Below are 15,208 nucleotides of genomic sequence, written 5' to 3' on the forward strand. Positions count from 1 at the left end.
AAGTGGCCAAGGCGCTCACAAATATCTGAGCACGCCTCTATTGTCAAGGCGTTAGAGCGCTTGTTGTCACAGAGTTGTATGTTAGTTAAATTATTAAAAAAAACAATTGTTTTTTTGATTGATTTTTTAATGTTATTGTTTTGTTGTTTTAAAGATAAAATGAAAAACTTGATGATAAAAAGAAAACTACTCAATTGCAAATTTTATTGACATAAAAAAGGAAAGTATGAGAAAGTGCCTAGTGGCAATGGAATTTTCTTGAAAAGTTTTCTTAGCTTGCATGCTGCAGCCCTGGCAGGTAAATATTGTTATTAGAAAAATAATATTTTTCTTTATTCAATCTTCTCAGATTTACACTTCCTATGACTATATAAAGCACTATTTGCACTAGGTATATTATCTTATTTCGAAAAATAAAGGTGTTAATTGTTTTTATTTACTTGAAATATAAGTAGGTATCGATGTGTGATAAAGATAGGTCTAAAACTTTCAAAATGTATATGACATTAGCTAAAGAATTTAACATATCTCTAGAAATGCATATTTGAAAGTCTGAAACTGTACTGCGAATGAATAAATGTGATAAACAATTAAACATACCTACATGAGTATGTCTTTATTAGTATGAATTTAGATAATCGACCCTTTACCAAAGCTTTGACTACCTCTGTTATTTTTATTAACTATTAAATGTTTTGGTATGATATTGTTTAAAATTTTCGTAGGGTTAAAAAAACGTTTAGCTTTAGGTAAGTACTTAATACAAAATATCCTATTAGTCAAATCAGTTACTTTTTTAGAACTGTCACAACGCTTTGCTAATATGGAATTTATATGAAACATGGGATAAGCTTTACATCGTAACGTCACGGTCAACTCACCTACTTTTTATATTACTATCCGATTTATTAAATAGAACATGTGTTTAAAAATGACTCCCATCTGTGTTTTTCTAATAATTATTTGGTGCTTTATTTCATACATGGTGTAATAGTACATTTCGATGCTAGTGCGGAAGGTATGTCATTACTACACGAGTACCGAGATATTTTGCCACGAGCCGCAGGCGAGTGGCAAGACTCGGGACGAGTGAAGAATGACATTTCCGCACGTGTATCGAACGACGTTTTTTAATACAGTTGCGAAAAAATAAGTAAAACATTGTTAATCGTACACTAAACAAAAGTGGTAACAGTGACAGCTCGCTTAGACGTCGTCTTTAAGTATATTATATCTATGGGCGTTTGGCAGCTATTCCGTTCCATTCAGACACCTTATTAAGAACGGAATTTTCAATATTCAATATTAAAAAATAAACGTGTTATAATGATGAAGAGGTAAGTATTAAAATATGAAATATGTATATTTTTCATATTCTTACATTAACAGTAGGTTTTTATGCTGATTACGACGTTTAAAGGAAACTAATATTAACACTCATCAATAAGTAGTCGTGAATTGGAACAAGTATAAATTTAAAAAAATTGGAAAAGTAAAAAGCACTAGTTCGACATAACCAACTTTCCGCACGCTAAACAGCTACGTAAAGTAGCACTTTGTGAGCAACTGTATTAAAAAATAATTTATTTTTCACTTCTCATGCTCAAAAAGTGCACCTTTATGTCGTGCGTAGACGACATAAAATCGCATTTTATGCTCTAGAGCATAAAGTAAAATCATCTATTACGACCCTTATTGACTTAGCAATAAAGTCCAAATTCTGCCATACAAACTGCCAGCCCTGCCGGCGCGCCCCCGACCGGCGCTCTCCCGATCGGCGTGCCCCGCGCCTCCGACCGGCCCATTCGGCCCAAGAACAATTTTCTTTAGTCTTGAATAAATACGTTAAAATAACCTAAAATATTTGATTTTTTGTATATTTTCCTCGCAATCGAAGTGAAAAGCAGAGTGTACAACAAGGGCATAAATGTCCATTTTTACCCTCGTCTACATTTTGGTGTTCGCTTCGCTCAGACCAAAAAATTGCCTCGGGTAAAAATGGGTCACTTTATGCCCTTGTTGTACAATCTACTATTAAATACAGTATAATACCCTATTGTCATAGGCATCACATGGGTATTACCATATCATCTCTTTACTTTACTGGCGTGAGATTAATTTAAAATGTTCAAGATAGATGTAACTACAAAAACGAGATAAGCATAATTTCCATTCTAATTTTAATAACGGGGTGTGAATTAGATCTGGATAAGTTATGTATGGGTCTGATCTGTCAGTGTCAAAATTGACGTTACTTCAAAAACGTCACTTTTGGCACTGACAGATTCAACTAAAAACGTCACTTTTGGCACAGACAGATCAGACACATAACTAATCCATCTAATTCATAACCTGTCATTAAAATCAGATTACCTACTCCTTATTTTCCAATTTATCTGTAACATGTAAATTAACATTTTTAATAACATTTATAAGCTTTCTGAGACTGCTGCTTAGTCCTATTAAATCTTAATAACAAAACGTCGGTGAGACACCGACATTATATATTTAAGGCTGCCATTAAGACGTTAAGAATACCTACATATTATGTAACCGTTTTAAAGTAACCCATGGATTACGAAATACATTACTTTAAATATAAATAAAACTAAACACGAAAGAAAATTTAGAATTTGAGACTTCTTAGGAATATTAATATAATAATAAAACTTCCGTGAAACTTCTTAGGAATGTTAATATAATAACAAAACTTCAGTGAAACTTCTTAGGAATGTTAATATAATAACAAAACTTCCGTGAAACTTCTTAGGAATGATTTAAGGTGCCTACACGTTACCATTTTTCGGTATGGACTCCTATCGTTTAAATATAATATAATAGTTATTTACGATACAAGTGCGGAAAAGAGGAAAATCTAAACGAGTGGCGATAAATTAAAACACGACCGAAGGGAGTGTTTTAAATCGACACGAGTTGCGAATTACCTATCCGCACGTGTATTACGGTACACGTTTTACAGTACATATGGCGCTTTAAGCTTTTGACATACATACGCACGAAAAGTGCTATTGCTATTTTACGCACTAGTGCGGGAAAATAGGACCATATGTACTGTAAAAATATTTATAATAATTCAGGGTAATTAAGGCCGTTTGTGTATTTAATCTTTGTAATAAGTAATAATACAATAGCGTAATGTAAGAAAATCTATCAAATTAAAAGTACTTTTATATTTACTCTAAAATGTTTTCAACTTATCAATATTTCTATCTGTATACAATAGCAAATGTTATAATAATAGTATTTATTTAATGTAGACTAGGTATGTAACTGGACTGTAACAAATGTAGGTATACAATAACTATATACACGTCATCGTATTTCACATTAATTCGTACATTACAATATACCAATTAGATTGTAATTAATTATAATAAGGTGAGATGGGGTAAGACCGTAAGACAAACAACTGGGACAAGAGTAACACTTGTAGGGAATTCTCATACTGTTAGTCATGTTAGTCTTGCCCCGAGTAAAATATACTATGTTTGTCTTACCCCATCTGAGAACCTCACTTTTCTATCTAAAACACGCCTTAAATACCTAATACGTAATTAGTACGTTGTATTATGTATTTTGTACATATGGGTACCTCTGATTCCAATGATGTTTTAATTAAATTAATGAATTTGAATAATTGCACTTTAGGTAAAGAGTTTTATTTCTTTCTAATGTATTTCGATTGTTAACTTTGTCATATTTTCCGTAACGTACTCGTAACGTTTAGTCACCTCACCTATAGTCGACTACTACGGTCAACAATTTCAATTCGCACCTAATTTAGTACAAATCCATACCCTGGTACTAATATTATAAATGCGAAAGTGTTTCTGTCTGTCTGTTACCTCTTCACGCTTAAACCGCAGAACCGAATTATTTAGAATTTGATATGGAGATAGTTTGAGTTCCGCGGAAGGACAGGGTAGTTTTTATCCCAGAAATCACACTTTAAGGGGGTGAAAAGGGGGGTGGAAGTTTGTATGGGGAATCGATAAAAGCGGATTGGATAAAAAATAAGCTACCCAAATTACTAACTCGACGCAGACAAAGTCGCGGGCAAAAGCTAGTAGTAAACATAAACCAATATTCTTTTGGTTTTGTCTGAGTTTATTCTTCCATTTTGTTGTCTGTCTGGTCGTCCGTCCTGGTCGGCTGTCTGTCGTGAACTGTGGGCGCAGCACGGTTCCATTTTTATCGTCTATCACTATGCGCGTCCCTTTCGCACTTACATACTTGTTAGAACGTGACAGGCATGGTGACAAGGGATAAAAACGCGACCGTGCTAAGCCGCCTGGTCTGGTTTTGTCTTCTTGTTGTCATGTCTAATTTTGAATTTAAACGTCAGTAGTTCCAAAGTTCCAAATATGTATGTCAGTCAGCCAGTCAGTCAGTCGGTCAATGTCAGGTCGCCACGGAGGTCGGAAGCCACGACACATTTATTTAAATATGTTTTGCCTTAGAATTACAACTTTTAAATATTAGCAACTCCTAAACGAAGATATTCCAGTTAATTTCGGACTATAGTTGGGAGCTTTTAGACTATAGGCCTACCTATAACCTATACCTACCCCGTTTTTATCAGATTAGAAATTTTATAACCTCAAAAGTAATGGTAATCCAAAATTAAATCTGAGTAACTATACACTGAATTATAGTGTCGTTTACATAATTATATTACTGTACCGCAATATAACTAATATGTATATCATAGCATTTTGGAAGAAAAAGTTAATTATCACTACTTTTGAGGTTAGAAAAATTCAATCGAACGTCGTCCACCCAACCAGCTAACGGACGCCAGGCGGTTCTTTATCCGATGGCCACCAAACGGCCACCAATCCGTTAACATTTTGGTCCACCTGCCATCACGCTGCCGGGCAATATTTATCCTGCCATAGAAAATGGACCAGCCAAAATGTATGAAACAGCCAAATTTCTTTTTCGCGATTTCGGGGTTGGTCCCATAGTTCACAAGAAAACTGAATAGAACCTCCGCCGAGACTGGCAGCTTATAATATTTACCTATAAAAAGTTAGCGTATCGTCTTTTGTTTTTTTTCCGTGTCAAATTTTATATATTCATTTACCGTAAGGAAGATTAAACATCTTATTTTATAAATTGGTGTTTTTTACTGCTATAAACCCGTTAGACCCGTAAACACCCATAGTAAAACTTGCTCAGTATAATCCCAAAACCTCCATGGTAACGGGAATGCACTTATTTTTTGGCCATCCAGTATATGGGTCTTGCAATACCTTATCAGACGGTCTAGCATGAGTTGCGTTCTCGCGCGCGACTCCATACCTACATCAAGTGAGACTTCAAGTATGGACTCGCGCGCGAGAACACAACTTATGCTAGACCGTCAGAGATCATGTTACACTGGCTATCCAGAGTGACGAAGCCATTAGCCAGTGACGTGTGTTTGTTTACCTTCGGCCGACCTCGGACGCCGCGTTGGACGCGCGCCAGACACTCGACATCTTACGTAACGTGACTTTGGGAAACGCTGACTCTTAGGTATGTTGGTCGGATCCCTTTGTTTGACATAATTATTGAAAGTCATAATGTAATGATTGTCAGATTATCATTTGTCATAATTCTGAAACCGTAAACTTTTCAGGATTTTCCTAAGGATATCCTATAGATAGGTTAGGTTAGGTTAGGTTTATTTTATGGCAATCCTGAAAAGTTACGCGTTTCTGAGAACCACATTATGACTAACAAAAATGCGGACAAAGAATACATTATGACTTAAGTTAAAACTTTATGGAAAACAATATGTTGGTCAATTAGTATATGCCACGTCGGTGGCAAACATGCATACGGCCCGCCGGATGGTAAGCGGTCACCGTAGCCTATGAACGCCTGCAACTCCAGGGCGTCCGTCACGTGGCGTCACGATGTATTGCCAATTTACATAGAAGCCGTTTTGATGTATGGAAAACAAGGAAATTGCGATTTTGTCGGTGAAATATTGCGTTTATGTACATTATGTATTGTTGCCATATAATATATATTTTTAAATAAAATGTAAGGAATCGAATGGTGCCATTATTTTTTTTCCTTTTAGGATGTTTAAAACATTTTTTGAAACTTTGAGGGTAGTATTTTTTATTATTCTTTTATATTTTTTTAAGTTTCCAATTTATCGTGATAGATTGTTGATTTTCTATCTATTTAACTAGATTTTGTTATAAAATTCAACATATGACATCAACCCTATTAGGGATTTTGCAAATGAAAAATAATATTGACTACAATGACAGCTAACCTAACTTTAGGTAGGTAAATCGCCAGATATATCGGAGCGACCAAGGTGTTCACAATATCTGAACACGCGCTCTAACGCCTTGACAATAGAGATGCGTGCTCAGATATTTGTAAGCGTTTTGACCGCTCCGATATATCTGATGGCGACTAGGCGTACAAAGTATATGTTGTTTAGGCATTTTAGAAAAAAGTCACCAACTTTTGATCGTGTAACCTCTTGTGATTGATCACGTGTGTACATATGTTGATAGAATTTACTAATAGCTTCGCTGTGTATTCGTAATAACCGACAATATTTCGCGTGCACATAATCGATGCATGACCTTAACTGCAATAAGTGGGTATGTAATGTACATTTTCTTTGTTAACGATATCCAGATTCTTACAACTCATTGATACTTAAGTACTTATTCGAGTTTAGTTTAGGTTGGTATTATTTGTAAGAATATTGTAGATAAACTTTGAGTCTAGCTCAATATACACATTGGGCTAATCTTGACCCATCTTACGGAACTTAGTTTTTAAATGGGTTAGTAGAAGAGCAAGAGTTATTGAGATCTCGTTCTATGGCATAGTTGCGTCCCGTAGATTGATCAAGGTTGGTCCAGACATCAAGCTTTTTGTATCAGGCAGAATATATTACCGTCGGCCCGATTCGAACTTTAAGATACGTCAAATATTACGACTAGTTACGATATGGATTAGATAATATCTAATATCTAATCTAATAGATATGATTCTAACAAACCCAAACACAATTAGGTTGCGTTGTTTTATCACAGAGTTCCTATGGCCACCTCCTGTGTCGATCATCAGATCAGCTGGATGGTACCATAAAGCAATAGCATTGTCACCCATATTGCATATATGTATATACCTGTGTGAAGTTTCAGCTCAATTGAATTATGAGAAGTATCTAATTAAGCTTGCAAGATATGACTCGAACATATACATAAAGATGCCGGAGGACAATTTAGACTGCGGGGTAATTTAAACTAATCGAAATATCTTCCATGTTTTACATTATTAACTAGAGTCACACAGAACACATCTTTTTCGCTATCTGGACATATATGGCACTCTAGTTAATAATGTAATACATGAAAGATAGGGAGGGTATCGTCTTGGGTCGTCCCATTCGTTTTTCGTCAAGTTCTTAAATTAGTCCTATTCTTGTTTGGTCACGCATTCTACATTGAAAGCCATCGACGATTGTGACGAATGTAGAATGGGTGACGAAAGCAGAATAGGACTAATTTATGAACTTGACGAAAAACGAATGGGACGACCCAAGACGATACCAAAGATAGTTCGATTAGTTTGAATTCCCTCCCTGCACCTTACTATATTTTACATTGCAAGTTAAATTAAAAGATTGTAAAATGGCATACGTAGGCACTTTCAAGCTATGCATCAAATACACGCAAACATTAATATAGTAGTTTTAAAAATCAGGTCAGCTACTTTAAGAACTCAATCACATGTATAGAATTATTATCGTTTTTTTAACGTTTCACCTATATTCCGTCTGGCATAATAATTCTTATACCGAAGACCTTGCTATAGTTTTAAAAATATCACGCTTCGCGCGTTCGCCACGGGATGCAGTATTCGGCCGACGGGATCAAAGACAGCTGCTTCTTCGTTTTATTTTTAAATTCGGACTAAGGCTGCGCAAATCAGCCAAAAAAAGCAAGTGTGTTTAAGTGTAATGATATTGAAAAATGGATTACAGTGATAATAGCATACCAACGGTTGTTCTGCATTGGAATTATAGAGGTTTCACCGAGTTCCCTTTACATCTGCTAAATGGTGAAGAATCAGAAATTACGGATATATATCTAAAGGAGAATCTAATATCTCGTCTGCCGAGCGACATCGGCAGATTGGAGCACCTAGAGAGCCTTTACTTAAGCGGCAACGATATAGCGGTGTTGCCTCGAGAGATATCGAAGTTACGGAGTCTAAAGTGTCTCGATGTTAGCGGGAACAGATTGAGGGACCTACCGGATGAGATAGGCGATGTCAGGGGCTTGAAGTTCCTGATATTAGATGAGAATGAATTAACCGAGTTACCGTTGAGGATCGCGGAGCTGAGAGCGCTGCGGTATCTATCGGTTTGTGGTATAGTCCTGTTTATTATAGTATGTTGGTGTTGTGTTGCAGCTTTTTTAAATTGCAAGTATGTGTAATTGTGTATGTATGAATAAGTTTATTACTTCGCAGTACAATCAATTGGTTAATATCATTTGATATTTACCAGTTGCTTTACGGAAAATATCGTGAGGAAACTGGACTAATCCCAATAAATAGTTTCCCCTCTGGGTTGGCAGGTCAGTTGGCAGGTCAGATGGCAGTCGCTTTCGTAAAAACTAGTGCCTACGTCAATTCTTGGGATTAGTTTTCAAGCGGACCCCAGGCCAGGAGCCGTGGCAAAGTGCCGGGATAACGTGAGGAAGAAGAAGAGTACAATCAATTGCTTTGCATTGATTTTAATAAACTCAGTAAAAATTTTAGCACATAGGTATATGAGATAAGTACCTAGATTTCACAGCACTAAAGGGGCCCACTGATTAACAGTCCGCCGGACGGTATCGGCCTGTCAGTTAGAACAAAATTTTGACAGTTCCGAACAACTGACAGGCCGATACCGTCCGGCGGAGTGTTAATCAGTGGGCCCTTTAACAGACAGACGGACGAACCGGACCGCGATCTTGACACGGTCCAAGGCCTGTTCGATTAAATAGTTCGCCGAATTTCTTTTTCGCAAATCGAAAAGTAAAAAATGTATCGGAATGACAAATGCGGGCGAAATGTAACGTGATTTTTTCCATGCATTATGTACAGCTAGCTGGATATATAACTAACCTCCTGCATAGAAATTTGTTTGTTGGGGGGGTAAACTATCTCTGCCGCTGACTGTACTTTTCGATCTGCGTTAGAGTTAGACCAAGAAAAGTCTGCAACGTTTTTGATAGCATACGCAGTGCAAGTGTTATTTATTTATACGTCATCATTTCGTAGAAGTTTGACGTTTAAAATAGGTAACACTTGCACTGCGTGTGCGATCAAAATCGTTGCAGACTTGTCTTGGTCTAACTCTAACGATTAATGATTGTCACCTTGGCTACGCACACCGAAATAAAACTCTCTTTGACATATTATTCGATCAAGCTGCTATTTAGTTAACCGAGTATTTGTGGTGGAATGGTTGTTACATAGTCTAATAAAACATGGTCTTCCATTCCCAGAGTGACACGGGGCTACGTCACAACATGGCCGCTATATATAGCGCTATCGCATATTATCATATAGCGCTGTCGCATGATGACGTAAGCCCGTGTCAGTTAGGTGACCTAGAAAAGACGGGAATGGAGTACCAGGCGGAGTATATTATTATACCATGGGTTGTTAAAAATAATTACCGCGTCGCTTTATTTACCTACATTCGTGGTTGCGTGTTGTCATAAATTGCTAATAAATGAAATGAAATAAAATGTTTTTTTTTCTTCTTTATTTCAGGAAACTAGTGTACAGTGTGTGTAGTGTGTGTAGTGTAGTGTAGTAATAAAATAACGACTCTAAGAAAGTGACATTTGCGTGTGGTATCCTCAAGTAATAAATAAGATTAGAGTTAGACCAAGGCAAGTCTGCAACGATTTTGATAGCACACGCAGTGCAAGTGATATTTGAGTCGCTTAACTTCAAACTCGGGTAAATCCATCTGTCAGATTATACGATTTTGGTATTAAGAAAAGGTAATAGGGTAGATATTTGCTGAAAGGGTCGAATGGATTTACCCGAGTTTGAAGTTAAGCGACACATTTATACGTCATAATTTCATAGAAGTTAGGTACTTATATAACATCGTATGATAGGGACAACGTGATAATGTTATATTTTGTTGTCCCTCTTACACGATGCTATTGTTATTATCTTAGAGCATTTAGTAACTGGAGATGTCATCGCTGTCATTTTCTTTACGAAACAGTCTGCCGATTTTTGCGGGGGAGGGGACGTCAAATGTATTGCTATTTCTACATAATTTGTACGTAACGTACAAATAGCCATGTCAGTCCATACAAAAGTTTGCACAATTGTGCAAGTTTTTCGGCAGAGTGGTAAGCTCGTAATGGCCACTCCAGTTACTAAAATGCTGTAAGGTTATTATATGTATAACTGTCAGTGTACGAGCTCCATAATAAAAACCATTTCTCGATTTATAATTTGAGACCGCAACTTATGCAATAGGAACATATAGCCTGGGAAATTCGACTGTTCACAAAGGTTACTGGCTAGTCAACTTCAGCCCAACCATTATGATTATGTCCTACGTATACGCGTATCTGCTTCGAATCCAGAGATCAAATTATACTGTGAGACGTTCCTAATCGAGAACGAGAGGCTTTATGAATAGACCACCGTTTCATCGTTGTTTACCAGCCATATTATTACTTACCTTAAGCCGATGTGGTAAGGTTCAAGTTTGTATAGTTGTTTAGTGGTTTAATGTTTGGCGCCACGGATAACTAACTGTCTAAGATAAATCAACGTTTCCTCATTGAATTGGTTGACCTGTTTCGGGTGGTAAACGATTTATAAGATTTGTTGGGCAGCTAAACCTATTTACTAGTTAATGCTGTATTTTAATTTGTAACTTTATCAGATTTTGGAAGATTTCAAATCTTGCTTTTTAATGATTTTTAGGGTAATATTTTGGTATTGTCACGTTTTCACAAACCTGTGAGAAGAAACAATGACAATTCACTGTGAGGAACTGTTTCTAAAATACTTACTTAATTAAAAATATATTTACGAGTCCCGCGAACCACGTTCGACCTGTTGCCTCTCTGTCGCACTTGTAATTTCGTACGTAAGTGTGACAGGGAGGCAACACGTCGAACTTGGTTCGCGGTAGGGGTCTGTATGTGACTTTTTAACCCAGCGGACAATCTAGAATTTATTGGGATAGTCCGGTTTCCTCATGGCGTTTTTCGAGCGAAAAAGCGAATAAAAAAAAAAACAAATATGTAGTATTTCGTACTATGTTCCAAGAAATATATAATTTAAGAGTGCCTATAACTACTTACATATAACAGATGTAGTGCATAGTTATTTTCCATCGTATTTTCACGGAAACGTACGAGGGTCAAACAGATCACTGTGTTATGTCTTTCCTGTAGACATACACAAGAGTTAAGGGCTATAAAGGTTAATTTTCTTATTTAACCCTTATCCACGTGAAAAGGTCCTCCTTTTATTTAGAGAACTATGATAAAATCATTGCTTAAAACATGCCCACAAGCTGTTAACTATTGCCCACAGGAGAGAAAAATGTGCTGTTCGCGATAACACACTATTTTTCTCTCCTGTGGGCAATAGTTAACAGCTTGTGGGCATGTAAGTAATGATTTTATCATAGGTCTTTAAATAAAAGGAGGACCTTTTCACGTGGATAAGGGTTAAATAAGAAAATTAACCTTTATAGCCCTTAACTCTTGTGTATGTCTACAGGAAAGACATAACACAGTGATCTGTTTGACCCACGAACGTGTCTTGCTATTCCAGTCAGTCTCGGTACAAAAAGTACTGAGGTTGACTACAGTAGCATGACGAATACGAACGTTTCCGAGAAAATACGATGGAAAACAATTATTATGGACTACCAGCCATATTCGAACTTTAAGATACGTTAAATAATAGATATGGAAACGATATAGATTGGATATGTCAGTGTCAAAAGTGACGTTTTTGTTTGTAAAAACCTTACTTTTGACACTTTTTTGACACTGACATATCCGATCCATATATCTTAAAGTTCGAATATGGCTGTTCATCTGTATTTTGTTTGAAGAAAAGTACATAGATGTAAATAAAAAAATTGATTTCTTTAACTTACAGATAATAATTTGCAATGGCTACCCCAACGTCCCGTGTACAACCAGCACCACTGCGAGTTCCGATTCTGGAGGAACAACCTGAAGGCGATACCCTTTTCTTTGTGGTACCACATGTATAGGGACCAGCAGACTAGGAGCTTCGGAATGGGGTAGGTTATTTACAATGAGTAATTATATATCGCAGATACCTAGTCAAATCACTAACTGTACCTAAGGACGATAAGCACACAATATGACGTCAAGCAATAAGAAGGGAGCATTCATGATGAATCCCAGGAGCCTAGCCAAGATGGCAATCTTAGGTACCTCCAGATGTGGTGCATAATTAAAACCAAAATATTACTTTGCTAATCCGCGAAAAGATAACGTGCTAAACAATCAGTGCTAACCCGTTATACATACTTCCGTAGTTTTTACATGTTCCCACCCTCACACCGTAAAAATAAATATGCAAATAAATATAACAAACCACCACCAAAAGAACATAATACTCGACACGCATTAATTTTGTGTGTACAGACAGATGCAGTGCATAATTGTTTTCCTTCGTATTTTCACAGAAACGTACGAATGTGTCTTGCTATTTCTGTCAGTCTATGTACAAAAAGTACTGAGGTTGACTGAAGTAACATGACAAATACGAACGTTTCCGAGAAAATACGAAGAAAAACAATTACGCACTACATTTGTAGGTTCTTTTGTGTATGCTTGTATGTGAAACTTATTCCGCCTTTGTTGAGGAACATTCTCTTCCCTACAGTGTGTAATAGACATGTTTATGGCACCCACAAACATCCATTATTGCTTGTTTTGTTTACTTGATACCCCACATTAGCTGAGAATAGATATGTTTGGAGTTACGTAATATTTCTTACTATAGGTAGGTATGATCATTTAGAGCCATACTTAAAATTAGGCTGTAATACCTAAGTTTTAACTTTTCTTCCAGTAAAACTTCATAGGCTAATATTATGTGCCTACACATATAGTAGATACTTAGTATATTAAGTACCTAGGTATATACGCCTCCATTGGGGTCTTTCAGGAGAAAAGATTTAAACGGATGAAGCTTAAAATATACTTAGGAACTTTATTTTTTAATGTTCCCATAAAACTATTGTAGATATGTACCTATATAACGTATTTTAACAGTCAAATCCATGCTTTGTTGTCGAAAATTCTAATAAACGTTTTTTTTTACAGAAAACCTCAAGCAATTTCTACAAATCAACAAGTATGCCGACTGACCATAGCCAATGAGAATGGTTCATATAAAATAGATATCCAATGTCCACCGCAATACCAAAACATATTAGAAAGTACATATTCCCCAGCAAACCTGTACGAACTGTGTCGAAGAAGATTGTACCAAATCATATCAGAAACTGCCAGAAAACTATCAACAGACACACCAAGCATTTATTCTGATTATTATAACCGAAATGTGTCAAATATTCAGAACAACTTCTTAAATTTTAATCTAGAATCCAAAAATATACCAAGCGAGGACAAAAATGGTAACTACGAATTCAAAGTCGTACCATCCGTTTTCAAAAATGGGAATAAAACCAAAGAACAAAGAATTTATGCACCATCTGATATAGTAGATAAATACTACAGTTTTTTACCAAATTTTATGAAGAGAGAATTACGGGTTGGACCTATATCGAAGTGTGAGAACGCCGCTTGCAAGAAACCTTTATTTGATTTCGTGTTATATGAGTTCTGCCTTGGGTAAGAAATTTCCTGATTTACATTTAGGACGCTCATATTTTGAGTAGGGTTTTAGGGCTTCAGATGATCTAGGCTTGTCGAGAAGAATATATATGTGACCCGAGTTAGAAATTCGTAATGTAATTTATGGGACGGCCTTAATATTTTATACGTACGAAAATATCAATGTCTATACTCGCCATTACTTATACAATCACCTTGTTTGAATTATGTGTGGCAATAAATAATTATGATTCTTATTGTTATTTGCAGCATATATTCGGACCAACGGTGAATAATTGATACTCGTTGGTGTATTCATGTTTTTTGTTTTCTTTTCAGGGAAATAATCCTCATTGATAGAACGGAAACTGTTATCCTGAGTGCTGTATTCTGTTCAAAATCGTGTTCAGAAGTATGGAAGCGAGGTAGAGCGAATGTTATACCATGGACCTTAGTACAAAATTAAAGTACCTAAATGAATAACGTATTTAAATAAAATACTGTGTTTTCTTGCTGATGTACTAATCTGCCCTTCTTCCTGCTCCCTGAATGGGCAAAACCACAAGTGACTGCTATAAATGATTGGCAACTCACTATATGTAGTTATAAAATCTTAAACTTGATGCACACCTAGGGCTTTTAACACAATTTTTATCTGGCCTGCCGCCTCCACCGATGGACAGTGCGTCATGCATCTAAATTTCATAGAAGTTTGATGTTTAAAAGAACACTTGCACTGCGAGTGCTATCAAAATTGATGCAGACTTATCTTGGTCTAACTCAAATGCATTTGTCTTTCTTCCTATCTAGAGAGTTTTTTTTTTCAGAGGTAGAGGTCTTTGGATACTGCCAGTCTATTTTCACTAGAGGGGTTTGGTTCAGTTTGGTTGCTAAGATATAGTTCGTCAAACAAATTTGTCAGTATAAAAAGGCACGAAATTCAAATTTTCTATGGGACGAAAACTCTTCGCGCCTTCCATTTTTGAAATTTGTTGCTGTTGCTGACGGAAATGGCTTGCTAGACTATAAATTGTAGTTCTCCGGCAGTAGGTAAAATACCTACTCGATAAACAAAAAAACCGGTCAAGTGCGAGTCGGAATCGCGTTCCCAGGGTTCCGTTCATTATTCAATTTTTAACAATGTATTTTTTTATGTGGAACGTGAATGAAATGTCTTTAAAAACCCGTAGGGGTCGGATCAAAAACTAAGTAATAAGTCCGACTCACGCTTGACTGTACATCTCTAAGGCCCACTTTCACCATTCCACTAACCCGGGGTTAAGCGGTTAAACTAAAAC

The 15,208-nt window shown here is 36.3% G+C and overlaps 1 protein-coding gene and 1 long non-coding RNA gene across 2 annotated transcripts in view; one reads left to right on the top strand and one right to left on the bottom strand.

Moving 5' to 3' along the window:
- Positions 1-5,435: 5,435 nt before the first annotated feature.
- The window catches only part of LOC134796434 (uncharacterized), a 65,099-nt gene continuing 55,326 nt past the window's right edge, over positions 5,436-15,208 (bottom strand). Inside the window, exons 2-3 of the long non-coding RNA XR_010144933.1 lie at positions 5,800-5,895; positions 5,436-5,536 (exon numbers count right to left, since the gene is read on the bottom strand). This is a non-coding gene — a long non-coding RNA (uncharacterized LOC134796434). The remainder of the gene's footprint in view (positions 5,537-5,799; positions 5,896-15,208) is intronic.
- On the top strand, positions 7,910-14,376 carry LOC134795964 (leucine-rich repeat-containing protein 28-like). The gene is made up of 4 exons (XM_063767857.1): positions 7,910-8,418; positions 12,196-12,343; positions 13,398-13,928; positions 14,250-14,376. The coding sequence occupies exons 1-4, from the start codon at positions 8,019-8,021 to the stop codon at positions 14,374-14,376; spliced, it is 1,206 nt and encodes a 401-aa protein (XP_063623927.1). The 5' UTR covers positions 7,910-8,018.

The sequence above is a fragment of the Cydia splendana genome, chromosome 13, assembly GCF_910591565.1.
Source record: "Cydia splendana chromosome 13, ilCydSple1.2, whole genome shotgun sequence".
Classification (NCBI taxonomy): Eukaryota; Metazoa; Arthropoda; class Insecta; order Lepidoptera; family Tortricidae; genus Cydia; species Cydia splendana.

Coding starts and splice junctions, on each gene's coding strand:
- LOC134795964 (XM_063767857.1), top strand. CDS start 8,019: ATGGATTACAGTGATAATAGCATACCAACGGTTGTTCTGCATTGGAAT. Junction 8,419..12,195: donor GCGGTATCTATCGGTTTGTG/GTATAGTCCTGT, acceptor TTTAACTTACAG/ATAATAATTTGCAATGGCTA. Junction 13,929..14,249: donor TTATATGAGTTCTGCCTTGG/GTAAGAAATTTC, acceptor TTTTCTTTTCAG/GGAAATAATCCTCATTGATA.